This window comes from Egretta garzetta, unplaced genomic scaffold (genome assembly GCF_000687185.1).
Source record: "Egretta garzetta isolate BGI_Z169 unplaced genomic scaffold, ASM68718v1 scaffold27, whole genome shotgun sequence".
NCBI lineage: Eukaryota > Metazoa > Chordata > Aves > Pelecaniformes > Ardeidae > Egretta > Egretta garzetta.
In genome coordinates this window covers 277,784-292,016 of record NW_009260400.1, presented here as the reverse complement: position 1 = coordinate 292,016, position 14,233 = coordinate 277,784, and the positions used below count along the sequence as shown (strand labels likewise).

Sequence of the window (14,233 nt, the reverse complement as noted above, 5' to 3'; positions counted from 1 at the left end):
GTCTGCGCCTCCGGTGAGCTTGGTTGTTTTCTCCATAAGATAAGTTGTGTCAGCACGTGCTCCCCGTCCACAGGGTTGCACGAGGGAACACGACTTTGGCTGGCTTAGAGGCCTGCTTTGTTTTAGCAGTAATAGTGGGTCTCAAGAAACAAAAGCTCACGTGTTGAGTATGTCTGTGTGACTTTAAGACGGAGGAAGCCAAGTGCACACATGGGTAATGAACTGGTAGGAAAAGAATATTCATACCGTGTAATTTTGCCTGCTGTTTTGCCACGTGTGTATCCTGGCATGCTGGGACGTTGTACCAAGTAGTGAGTAAGCCTAGGACCAAGACAGGGGCTTTAGTATTGAATGTTCATGCCTCTGGTGTTTTAAAACAGCAGTGCTGACGTTGTGTAAGAGTTCTCCGTAATACTTCTCGTAGTCTGTTTCTTTCTGTAGAGGTATAAAACAAAAGGTTGGTTTGTTTGTTTTAATATTACTGCAATTTAGTTGCTTTTAGGTCTAATTTGCTGTAGAACTTTATTTTTTCTTCTAGCCAAATGCCTTTAGAAATAATAAAAGCAGTCTAAACAGCTGTTTTTCAAGCCATGCTGACTGACAAAAAGGCCAACAGTATAAAAGTTTTTTGTGGGTTCTGCCCCCCTTTAAGATACCTTTCTGTGTGCTGGCTACCATTTATTAGCTTTCCTTGCCCTAAGGGGAAGAAGGGAGAGGGTAATGGGGGATAAAAGGAAAATGTTAGTTGCCAAGCCCAGTTTTGGTTTAATCTGTACATGCAAGGTTGAAAAGTCAGGGGAGGGTTTTTTATGTTAAAGTCTAGTCATACCTGGTTTGTTTTAACATACACACACACCCCCCCCACGCCACCCCCCATTTTAAAAACAGCTTTATCATACCTCCTGTGTTAAGTGACATGGATTAGTCTCAGCTGCCTACATGTACAGCTATCTCTGTTCCTGTGCATCTCCAGTAGTGTGTTCTCATCTGAGTGATTAAAATGGTCTTTGGACTCCAAATCTAGCAGTTTCATTCTGATCAGAGTTTTAAGTGGTGGTCCTTTAAGTGACCCAGTTGGCATTCCTCCTCATTAAGCATCAGCCTTGCTTAAAATCAGTGGCCATCTCTTTCATTCCTCCTACCTCCCCTCTGCCCTGTTGATCAGGCAGACTATCCTGAGAGCAAAGCAGAGGTTTCAGAGGCTAACAGAAAAGCAGGCCAGGAAGTCTGCCAGAATTAGGCAGGCATTCTCGCTTCTCTTCAGCAAAAGGTGTTTCTGCCAGCAAAAATGTGTCATTTAAAGTTTTATGCTTCTGGATCTGAAGCATAAAACCAAAACTTGATCTGAAGGCACTTGATGAGGCATGGGAAAAGTGTGGTAAGATTACAACGAAGTTACCTCGTGCAGCCTGCATGTCAGTAGAAAGCGCTAATCCTGAGTCTCTTAAGCATAGCATGCCAAAGGGGGAAGTTCTTGGTGGAGGCAGCGTGTTAATATGTTATGATCTTTTGTTGAAAATTGTGCTAGTATATTGTATTATGATGGCTCAGTGTGTGTTTCTGCTTTGTATGAAACTGTTAGGGAAGTTGCATCTCTCCTTCATGCATTAAATAAGTTTTTTTGTAGATTTCAAGGTTTTAGATTTTCCTTTGCCCCCCTTCTCTTTACTTAATACTGACTAGTGTTCAACAAAGACTAGCAGTTCCCTCTATGTTGCGCAGCAGAATAAATGAACCATAAGGTCAACTTCCATGTTAAATGTTACGTTTTCACCCTCTCTTGTGTTATCTTGGCACGTTCCCTGCAATATACATTAAAAAAAAAGTCTCCCAAAAGGGAAGAAGGCAGAGAAAAATCTAGGAAAGACTATGTCTTTGTATTTCAGTACAAAATAGGCTTTATGTCTGTTGTAGAAGGATGCTTTGCTCCGCAAGTTTCATGGGTGTATACTGACAAAACATTTAATTTCTGTGTGTTTTCTTTTGTGCTTGTCATGGACAGAAGCTCTTTGAGGCCAGTCGCTTACTGTATTTGCGTGCAGTGCCTGCACTGCCAGGCTGTGGTTTGTATTTGATGTTTATATGAATGAAACAGCAGGGTAGAGGTACCGGTAGCATTTCCCTTCTAAAAAGGGACCCTAGCAGTTCTTCCTAAACCAGGTTAGTGTCAGGGTTACGATATGAAGAGTTGAACTCCTCTAATTATCTGTTGTAGATACAGAATCATAGAATCACTTTGGTTGGAAAAGACCTTTAAGATCATCGAGTCCAACCTTTAGCCTAACCCTGCCATCCCACCACTAAACCATGTCCCTAAACTAAACCGTGTCCCTAATATGCTAATGTACAGATGTGGTTGCGGGTACGTTCCTTGTTTCACAGCAGTAGCCCTCAGGTATCAACAGGCATTTTGCGATAAGGATGCAGTGTGGCCCTTTTAGGTGCTGTTTAGCCTGTTCTCTTTCTTTGAAGCCTCCCTCGATGGCAGAATGTGTCCCCATTTAGAATGCTGCCATTTTTGTATTTGTCATGGTGCCAGTCAGCTAAGCCGTGTAGTCTGCCTGAATAAATAAAGGTATTTTCTCACAGGAGATCATCTGTTCAGATCGATGCAATGCCTTGTATCCACTGCCAGCTTCCTGCTGCTTTCTTGGATGCCTCTGCCCATATCCCTTTGCTTACGGGGAGAATATTCCGCTTGTGTCTCTGCCTCTAGCTGGGAATTAGATACACTGCTCCATTGTTTACCTCCCCTTAAAAGCTGAGAACTATGACTCTCTTTTCGAGACAGTCTGTATTTGCATTCCCTGGGTTGGCTGGGCAACAGCTAATCAAATAATAATATTTAAAATAAGATTTAATAAAAAAGCATCTCTAAAGGCAAGGTGTAGTAATGATTCTCGCCAGCAAAACTAGTCAGCAATGTACATACTGTGGAATGTTTTCTAAATAACTAAGGGCCATTTAATCTTTCTTAATATTCTTAACTTTTTTGTTGCTGGGTTTTTTTCCTTTTTAGATGCTCTTGTATCTTTATAGTATGTCTGCAGATTTAGTATCTCCTCCTTCCATTCCTTTTTTTACCATTCCCCCCTCCTGCCCTCCACACTTTAAATACAGGCTTCTTACCTAGAGCCTTGACAGGGAGCTATTCATACTTGAAGAGTTTCTGCTAATAAGCACCAGTTCTGTCCATGTTTAAAATGTGAATAAAAATATCAATTATTTTTTTAAAAGAATAAATTGAAGGTCGCAAACAGCTAATTATGCTTGCACTTGTAAATAATCATTACCCAGCAGCAGCAGAAATTCTGTAATTTTCCCCTGTCCTCAAACCAAAGACAGGGCGGAGTTGGACCTTCTGGGTTGCTCTGTATAGTCCCTTCCTGTAGTAGGGCTCATGTGTATAATCTCTCTTTAAAAATACATCAAACTCTATTTTAAAAGCAGTGGGGTTTCGGTGAGGATTTTTTGTTTGTTCATTTGTTTTGCATTCCGTTGTGGTTGTTTGGAAGCTGGCTTTGAACTTGTCTGGTCTTGTGGTCAGGAACCTTGTTCTAATTGTCAGCCCCTGGGAATCCGGGACTGGACAAGGACCTCTTATATTGGGTTTGGAGCCACTGCCCAGCATTTAACTAGACTCAGCGTTTCTTTCTGTCAGTGTATAATAAAGGCTACATTTACAGCTTCTAATTTGTGCTAACATTGGAACACACAGCTGCAGAACGGTGAGGCCGAGGTTTTTGCAGTGAGGTGGAAGGACGCTCAGGGTCAGCTGTGGACAAGAGGGATCTCACCAGGTAAGCACCGTTAGTTCAAAAACGCCACAGAGTTCCAAGAACACCAGACTAATAACTAATGAAGTAGCTACAACATGAAGTCCTTCTTATGTGCTTATTGCAGGACACAAAACACATTTTGTTAGAAGTCTGAGTTTGCTTTGGCTATAAATAGCTTTCTCGGCAAATGTGGAAAAGAGAAATTTATATGTAACTAAGGAGTGACAGAAAATAGAGTTTAAATACCTGTTTAATAACAGTCTTATTTGGGGGCTGAGATAATGGACCAGGCTGTGTACTGAGAATTAGTTTGTCTTGTGTGATACACCTTTCATTTAGCACATTTAGCACCACGCTAGACCTAGGGTTTTTTTTTAGTTGGTGTCTTGCAGACCTCGCAACTGCCTTTTATTCCTTGGTATCCTGAAGGTCCCTACTAAGCAATATAAAACATTAAATGTTGGCTTTGCTGAAGCCAGTGACAGCGTAGCAGTTGACTTCAGGAGTAGTTTTTAATTGTAGAGGAAGAGTCACCTTGATTCTGCTGGGTGTTCAAAATTCTGGACTGGCATTTGAAAGGTATTCAAGAACCTGTTGCAGCCAAACACAATAGATCGTTAGATCTGAAAAGGTAGTGAGGATGTTGCCCAAATTATGGCAGGGCTGGGGTGTTCAAGCTGACAGTCTTCTGCTAATTTTAGAAGTTCATGAACCTCTTTAATGAGAACAAAGGTACCTAATTACATTTGATGTGGAAAGACGTCATCTTCCCCCATCATGCTCATCTGTTTCTGTTCGTTGCAGTTGGATCCATTCAGAATACACTGCCATTGGGTGATTTCAGGTTCTGAACTCCCACATCACTGCTTTCAAATACCAAAGTGTCGGGAGGCTGCCTGTGCAGGCGCTGCAGCATGCGGTGCTGTGGCAGCAGTGGAAACCCCTTCAGCTGTTTTTACTGCATCATCCAGAATCTTAAAATTACAGCAGTATTATTGTGGAATAGAGCAATTCTTACTATAGTTGCGTCCTGAATTCTGTGAGAGTCGTTCTGCTAGGCATTTGTGGACTCACAGCGCACAGGTTAAATGTGTAGGGTTTGTCCCCCTGTTTTACAAACACGTTGCTGTCCCTTCTACAGGCAGCTCTGTTTCTCTGGCTTAACACTGCACTGTCTTAACCATCAGCCTCTGTTTTGTATTGTTAAGGCAGAAGGATTTATATCAGTTACTAGCTAATACAGTGTTTAATGTGTGTATCTGTGAGGCAAATTCCATTTTAGCAGGGTGGAAAGCGGTCAGAGATATCAATATTCAGTATACTAATGACAGTACAGCATTCAGGATCACATTAAGGTCTCTACTGAGCTCATCAGGCTGACGCATCTTGTTGCTGGGCTTTGGAAGAGTCAAAACATTTGCAAATAGAAGGGGGACTTTTAAGGCACCCGGTTGCTTTAGATGCACACTGCCATGACTTGAGGAGCTTTAGCAGAGCCTTGCGAAAAAACCTGTTGCAACAGATGTGGCATAACAGTGAAAACTAGAATGAAGCTTTAGGCTTTGGTTGCAGTGTTTGTACAGATAAAGGATATTCTGACACACCTGGCTTACCAGCTGTACTGTGGCACTTGAAGCAGTTTGGAGTTGTTCTGCCGAGTTTAGCTTTGAAGACATCAAAGGTTTACTTACAAAAGGGAAAGGGAGGGCTTGGCAGTGGTGGAAACTGTGCAAGCGTGTGTTGGTGAGCATGAGATGCTCACATGGGAAGCGAGGGAAGATGAAGCATCAGCTTTTGGGCGTTTCCAGAGAAACAGAATAAGCAGGTGCTGTTTTCTAGAAATTACGCGATGTACAGACGGGCAAGCCAGCTGAAAGCTACTGTGTTACTAGGATCATGGGGAAAATGTCCCTTTATTTTATGTGATTATGTACAATTATCTCATCCTTTAAAGCACAAAGGAAGGGTGTAGCATTTTTCTACAACAGTTAACCTCCTCTTTTGGTAAGTTTATTGTTTAGATGGTTCTTGGTGTCTAAGAACCATTTTCCTTGGCGGTGTAGTGCTGGGTGCTGTATAAAAGACAGGACAGTGACACAGTCTTCTGCCCCAAAGAGCCTGCGAGTCAGATGGGAGGAGGGTGAGAGGACGTGATGAACAGCAAAGGCAGATGAATGGGGTTCACGGGTTGGAAAAGCCTCTGTCGGAGTGTGAGGCGGTGGTATCGGGATGGGCACTGCAGCCTCTGTAGGGCTGAGCACAACTTCAACAGCCCACATAATTTGCTATAATATGAAATGTTTGTCAGACCTATAAAGGGGTTTTGGGGAGTTCAGGGGAGAAGGGAAAGGGAATGAATATATGGCCCGGATTAAACGTTGATGGTGATTCCATGATCTTAGATATGCAGACCTGATGTGTAACTGTCCTCAGATTTATTTTTTTTTCTCCTCTCTTTTTCTTCTAATCTTAACGTGCAACTAATGCATGTTTCTTCCTGTTCACATCTAATGGCTGTAAGGAGCAGTTGTTAAATCTGCCATTATGTAAAAGACGAGAAAGAGGATTGTTGTTTTCCTGCCAGTCTTTCTAGCAAGCCCCACTCACTGATTTCACCAATGGCTGCTTGGAACCTTCCCAAAATGTCAGGGAAAGTAAGGAAGAAAATATGCAGGACTTACTTACAGACTTGGGAGTGTTAGATGGGAAATCTGGAGTAGTCAAAAACAACGGTAGAGGGTAAGAGCATGTCTTTTGAAAGGCCGTGAAAATGTAGACGAGCAACTTGAGTTTGCTGCAGCAAGGATTGGTGCATCAATTAAACAGTCAAAAAAAAGGGCTAGAAGGATAACAGTTTCTGCAGCATTCTGCGCAGAAATTTCAGTGGGATAGGGCAGTTTGTATTTTAATGGGTGCTTTGCCAAGAGGATCTGTACAATAGCCAAAGAGGCAGATGGCATTGAAGTTACAGTGCTGACCGGCGGGCAGCTGTGGGCACGAGTTCATAAGGAACTACGCTAGAGCTCCTGGGGCAGAGGGAGCAGGAAGGAGTTGCGCTTTTCTGTACTTGCTCTTCATAGTTAAATGTCTGGAAGAGGCAAACTGTCCAGGACATGATTTGTGTTTTACCTTGTGGCTCTATAGCGCTTCACAGAGGGGAGCACACTTGTGAGCTGCTCACATAATAGCACAGCTGTAACAATGGAAAAATAGATGAGGTATTGCAGGAGAGGCACATACTAGGGATCCACCACTGGAAAATGAAGTCTGTCAAAATATAATGCTATGGTGGCACGAGCATGCAGACAAAAAATCACCTGTACAGCAATGGAGAAAGATGCAGAGATCCATCTCTAACATCCTCGCTCGCAAGATGGATGAGTGGTTCCTTCCTGAGCTAATGATAAATGTGTATGCTGTGCTCTTCCTTAATTGCTTGGATTCCACTGATTTCCTCCTTTCTGCTTGTGGAAAAAGTAAATTCTTTGAGGTGAGGTTCCCTACTGGCTTTTTATAAAGGACTTTGAAAACAGAAAGATTGAACCAGTAAAATGGATTCTTCCCCCTGGTCGTTGTTTTGTTAAATCACTGGATTTCTTAAGGATGTATGTATGGGGCGGGGTGTGCATGTGTATTGTTTTTTCATTATCTTTGGACAGTATGAAGATAGAAACCTGCTCTCCGTTATTTCAGGGACTAGGTAACTGCTGAGACATCAGGATGTACAACTGCGTAATGAGAAATTGTTCTTGCGGCCTTGCGTTGCATCCCAGCAGAACGCAGTGTGGAGCGGATAGCCTCGTACTTAAAGCCTGGATTTGGTACAAGATGCAGGTTTTGGGTTTGCAGCCTCCAGCAGGCACTGTGAATTCTTACGGGAAGGTTGTGCACCTTGAAAACTGAGTGGGGTGTGTCTGAGCAGCAGCGGCCAAGGTGGAAGGAGAGCTGAAAGCACTCAGTTCTTTCACCCTTTATTTTCTGCAGATCCACTATAGCAGGCTTAGCACAGCGAGACCATGCTTGACCCACCCACCAGACTGCATCTTAGATTTCCGTTAGTGCCGCAGAGTCCACATCACAAAACCAGAAAAAAGCGGACTGCACAGAATCATTTGAGCCTTGAAATTTTATTATCTTGTTTGCATCAACCAGTTATTCCTTTCAGCACCAATAAAAGACAAAAAACCCTCCCTGTTGTTCAAAATACCTTGTTTTTATCTGGCTGAGATTGTGGTTTTCTTGCAGGCAAAGAAACCAATGAAAATATTTAGATTTTTATTTTTTTAATACATTTATAACAAAATGTCAGAAGGTGTGTGCTTACCATATAAAAACATTAGGTTCCAGAAGGATACAATACCGAAAAATCATTGAAATAAAAAAGGTTATTCTTATTATAGGATTTCTAAACTTCAGCAATAATACAAGTCTTTAAAAGCATCAAGATTGTATTCAAAACAAGATGGCATGGAAAAATGAGACCTTCAGTAACAATTTGACCCTCACTGTAATGGATGATAGAACTGGGATTTTTTCGGAGTGCTTGAATTGATTGTATTTCTGATCTCATCCTATAGTGCCAGGAGAAGGTAAAAATGCTTCATTTCCGAGCTGATGATATGTGCTGACGCTGCTGGGTGACCCCAGGGTAGCTCAGCAACCAAACTGGGGACAGTCAGATCTGCTTATCTGGACTACCAAACAAAGGCCATTTAAAAAAAATTATTTCTTAGAACTGTAAGTTCCTTAAATCTTACTGTCTTACCCAACAATTAGGAGTGAAGGTCTAGCCAGACTAGCCGAGAGTGCTTCTGGGACAAAACCTTGTCATAATACTAGCACAAGATAGGTAAACTTGTTACACAAGACGGCTTTCTCAAGGGTTTCTCTACAGCGGCACAGGGCAGCAGGCTCCGCTTGGAGCCAGTCTGTGGTACTGTTTACATTTGGTTGCTTTAGACACCTCCTACTAAGCATCCAGTTTGTGAGGGAATAAAACTGGCTGGCCACCACTTGGATTACTTATAGTAAACACTTTTTCCCACAGCGTGAAGCTGCACACTAGGCCTTACTACCCTGGTCCTCAGTGGCTGAGCTGCGGCGCAGAGCAGATGGATCGCGCATCCCTCCGACAAACAGTGCGCAGTTAACTGGACCTGAATGCGCCTGAGGGGCTGCATTCTGTAGGCTGTGGGTTTGAACTGACCTAAAGGTACCAACTTTGTAAGGACCTGACATCCTTGAAACTTCTGCAAGCTCTTTGTTTTGGGCTGTCCTCATTTTTGTCCACTTGCTCTAGAAGTACTGTTGTAAAATGCAAATTGAACTTGAGAAACAGAAGACGTTATCTAGCTTTTGTAAAATAGATGACACTTAGTTACTAAGCCAAGAATAGCGTTATCACCCACTTCTTGAAGATACCTGAAATTCCTGTACCAAGTGGGGTAAGCATAGTAGAATAAGCTTAATTTGGATGTCTTGTAAGTAACATCCTACTAATAAATTGGGTCATGCTATCCTTAAGCAAAGCAGGATTGACTTCTGAAGGAGCTATCCAGGGTTTGATTTCCTGGGTGTGTTCTGCCCTCCCCCCCCACCCCTCCCCCCCCTTTGTTTTAAAATGCATTTTAAGTACTCTATTACGTAGTATCTGTCTAAGGCTTCTAATGATTGATATCCTGCCGGTACAGGTGGTGTCTGAATGATCCTCTGTGAACTACTGGAACTGTAGTAGTGGTGGTGTAGACAAAACTCATTTTTCTCCAGGATGTGACTCTTCTGGAAAGCAAAGCCTGTTCTTTTACAGTTCACCGGTACATAGGCTCTCTGACTCCTGCCAGCGTACCGAGGCATCAGAAGGCACAGAATCAATGCAAAAAACCGAGGAGTTTCTGTACAGTGGTGCCACAATGCTGTACCTCCCAGCATCACACTCTTGCAAAGTCAGATCTTTAAGACAGTAAATGAGTAAGAATTAACTAGACTGATTAAATGCATGTGCATTGTTTAAAGAGAACGTTTTACAACTATCCATTTCTTGATCACCGAGAAACTAAGAACATCAAAATCTAAAACAGTTTACTTCAAATTTGAAAAAAATATTTCTCAACGTATCTCAAAAAGTTGACAAAAGTGCCTGGTTTTTAGTCAGCACAAAGCCACAGAACTAATTTAAAAGTAATTTAGACCATGCTAGTTTTACTGTAAATAATGTAACATTGTTTGGCAGTAGTTTTTTGATTATATCCCACACAGTGTCAAATTCAGCTCCTGCAACTGATACTTTGTGAAGTTGATATCAAATTGTAATTTACATTGTTAGGAAAGCTATTAAAAATACTGTACCTTATATTTAATCTTACTACTGAGAAACCTGCTGGACAGCACACACAAAAGTGCCTGGTTTTTAGTCAGCACAAAGCCACAGAACTAATTTAAAAGTAATTTAGACCATGCTAGTTTTACTGTAAATAATGTAACATTGTTTGGCAGTAGTTTTTTGATTATATCCCACACAGTGTCAAATTCAGCTCCTGCAACTGATACTTTGTGAAGTTGATATCAAATTGTAATTTACATTGTTAGGAAAGCTATTAAAAATACTGTACCTTATATTTAATCTTACTACTGAGAAACCTGCTGGACAGCACACAAATTGCTACTGATACTGATTTTTTTTTTTTTTTTTTTTTTTAAAAAGGTTAATAAAATACAAGCAAGGTAGAAAATAGGATTAAAAGCATTGTTTCAGGTACAAGTTTTTCTGAATTGGGTGGAGAGATAAGAAACCAGAAAAACACATTGCACATATGTGCACCCTCTGTATAAAGAGAAACATACAAAGCAGGAAACTGGTGGTGCACAGGGATAGTACACTAAAGTCTCTGATGCTGTAAACTTGAATTCCTAATTTTATCAAAAAGGGGAATTGAGTCTGGTTCCATTTTTGAGTCCCCGTGGGTTACGCTTGCGGACTACCCCACGGTTTGGCACAGCACACTTTTAAGAGGCAGTCTCTGCTGACTGGAAAATGAGGCATAAAACGTGTCAAGAGCAGGTGCAGTGGGAGAGCGTGAGAAGTGGCTTACTTACCTACGTGGAGTTAGCCAATACTGTTAGCTGGGTACTTTCTGAGTTTCTACTTGCAAAACCAGGCTGATCTAAGTAAAAGTTCTGTTGTTTACTGTAGCTAATTAAGCCAGTACAAGAGACTGTGCAGACTGGGATTTCTGATTTAAATCTATCCTGATTTAGCTCAAGCTGATTCCTAGCAGGTGTAAACTACACCAAAACGAGCATTTTCAGGAGGAGTTTGTGGCCAGTGTAACTGTAACAGTTTACTTCATGGAGTAAGTATAACTATTAGATTAACTCTTCCCTTTTCAACACAGGGAATTTGTAAGGTAAGAGGAAACAACACTAAAATGGAACAGGAAGTAGGCAGAAGAAACTAAGTATTGGTTAAAATGCAAGGGGTCTCACTGTTCTCCCAGCAACACAAACCCTTCTGAATTTAAGTCCCTAAAAAAAATGCTAAGTCTCGTTATGGACCTGATTCTCAGCTTTACATTATTTTTGTTGAGGTTACAAAGGCTGGGTAGGTCAGGTCATGGGGATAAGATGGCAGAGGGGAGCCCCGTGTTTAAAGAGCTGCAGTGGAAAGAACATACGAGTTAGATGGCAAGACCCCTATTAAAGCCTGTGAGTGCATAACAGATGGGGAATTGTCTCACAGACACACACAAACCCTCTGCTCATAGGAAGTAGTTACCCAAGGCTGAGAGTCACGGGTCTGTTCTCTAGCAGCTAAGCCACGCTACACTTTCCCTTTAAATGTACTGATTCCTTTGGAAAATTGTTAGGTTATCCTGCCTTATCAATCATACACTGTTCTACGCTTTTCTCCCAAAATGTCACTTACGTTTATTTTAACTCTATATCTAGCATGCATTTTACAAGCTATTTCCCACTTCTTTCTAGCTAAGGCAGAATGTTGGCTCTGGTGTTACCAGTGGTACTACAGGAACCTATTCACTCTACTGTAACATACATACCTTCCCATACCATAATTCAGAACTGCCCCATGTATGGGAAAGAAAGGAAAGACATTACAGGGGAACTATATTTCTTCTTAAGGGAGTAAGTTGCGCTTAGAAAGCTAAAGGCCCAATTCTGGAGTCATTATTCAGACAAAACACTTCATCATTTCAGTGGGAACACAGTTGGAATAAGGGCAGGACCATGTTCTTAAAATCTTAATTCCAAATCTTTTAAGTATCCTTAAATCAGACAGGAAGATACCGGTCTGCAAATTTATATAGAGATTTTGTTTTAAAGTCTACCTGTAATGACAGAAGGGCTTGCCAGTCCCAGAATGCCTTGCTTTGGCTGGTATCTCATTTTTGAACTCAATTCCATTCTGATATTCCCCATGGTATCTTACTATTTTATCTCAGAGTGGCATGCAGTGCGGGCGCATGCTACTGATGCAAGCACGCTACTACAACTTTTAACAGGCTAAAAAAAAGAAAAAAAGCTTTAGCTTCTTAGTTATACAAAGAAATGATGCAAAAAACCATTGAGCAGCACTAACTCACAGACTAATTACAAACTAAATTGTGCTATATATTAGTATAAAAACATGTTTTAGTAAGAATGGCACTGGTTCAGAAGGAATTCGGATTTCCATCTTGGTTCCGTTCGGTCCACAGTGAAAGCATTGTAGTACAGGCCTGCCCTGTTGCCTGAGCAACACATGACGGTGGCTTTGGGCCACAGCCCCTTCCATTTCTTCCCTTTTTACATCCGCCATTGTTAGTACATTCTGGGGGTAGCCCGGGTCAGGTCTGGTCATCTTTCCTAAGGTGGCACCAGGATAGTTTGTCCTTATGCTCTCATATTTTCTTAATATCATTAACGTTTCTCTCTTCTAATCTCTCAAAGCTGGTCAGTTTTAAGGGTCGTCATCTCCTGTAGACACCATGAGACGCATTGCTACTGGTAGGTGGTCTGTCAAGCCTGCTAACTGGGTAATAAAACTGAACTCTTCCACTTCCTGCAGAAGGAAAAGAAAAGTGAGGAAGAAGGAATTGGAAAACTGATCTGTTATACCACACACCAGGACTCGGCTTTTATGGCTCTTTGTAGCATACGTCAAACTACCTTACTGTATGAGTAGATGTATGGGGCCAGTCTAGCTTGGCCGTGTTATTGGTAAACTTACCTGCCATACAGGGCACGTCAGTGTGGTGCAGGTGATGAGGTGAACCATTTGTACAATACACAGGTGAACTAGTCTGGATGAAGTCTGTTGTACCTTTTCTTTCCATTTACAGCAACATCTGTGTTGTCCAGACAGACTTACCTGTCGATCTGGAGTAGGTAACCCGTGTGCGTAAGGAGGCACTTGCCTGGGAGGAGGGGCTGGCCGCACTGTGCCAGATACGGCATGCAGCTAAAAGGGAAGCCTGTCCTCATTAGATTGAGGTGTTAACTTCATGGGAACTGAAGGTGATCAGGAGCCCTGCTCCTCCCATCTCTGAATTCCAGCCTTTGTTCTGGCAGTGTTTCATGGACCAAACTGAAGATCCGCAGGAAGTACTGTGTGTGTCCCAGCTTCTGAAAGCTGGATGGAGCAACCTTAATGCTCACTTGATAAAATGTAGTTGTCCCCTCCTATGGGCCAGGTACTTACTTTGCTGTACTTTGGGAATTGCTCACAGGAAGCACGGATGTTGTAGTTCTCTTTATGCTGCCAGCATGAGCCTTACCAAAGGCCTGACCTGGGTCAGAACTATTCAAATATTGGCATTGTTGCTGTTTGTGCAAAATGGGTTTACCATGCGCCATCATTTGTGCATGTGAAACAGGAAGCCTTAGAAGAACTTTGCTGCTGTGCCCACAGAGTGTGTGCCGTGCTGAGCTGCTCTATTGCCTGCTCTTCTGCAGCAGCTGTGATGGGTAGGGTAAGTAAGCATGAACTAGTTTCTCATTTTCATTGCGGAATTCTCTATAAGGCAAGGGTCCTACACCAGGAAGCAGACAGCATACTAGAAGTTTTTCTGGTTAGCTTGTCAACTTCTCTAGGGCTCCCTTCCAACCCAAAACATTCTATGATTCTATGATTCTGCCTGTGTATCACAGACTTGTAACTTAGGTAGGTTTTCATAGGCATAATAAAAGAACATACAGACACTTTAAAAGATTAAAAAATATTCAGACTGCTGGCATGGAAAGCATCAGCCAAAACACTTAGACTGGCAAAAGTTTAAGAAATGGAAACAAGGTTTTTTGTTTGTTTGTTTCTGAAGAGCAGCCTACCTACCAGTGTTGCTACCAGAATCCCTAAACTTGTCTTAAATTTGGTTATGTAATAGATTTCCAAACTTGCTACTTGCATGCAAAAGTAGAAAATGGCAAAGCAGCAGGTTCTCCTTGGAGTATGAAATTGAACC

At 41.9% G+C, this 14,233-nt stretch overlaps 2 protein-coding genes across 4 annotated transcripts in view; one reads left to right on the top strand and one right to left on the bottom strand.

Annotated features, from left to right (window-relative positions):
* The window catches only part of PRMT7 (protein arginine methyltransferase 7), a 44,544-nt gene that overhangs the window by 23,861 nt on the left and 6,450 nt on the right, over nt 1–14,233 (top strand). The window lies entirely within an intron of this gene.
* The window catches only part of SMPD3 (sphingomyelin phosphodiesterase 3), a 33,005-nt gene continuing 31,504 nt past the window's right edge, over nt 12,733–14,233 (bottom strand). The window contains exon 7 of the mRNA XM_009643240.2: nt 12,733–12,834. Coding sequence (XP_009641535.1) covers nt 12,733–12,834 — 102 coding nt within the window. The remainder of the gene's footprint in view (nt 12,835–14,233) is intronic.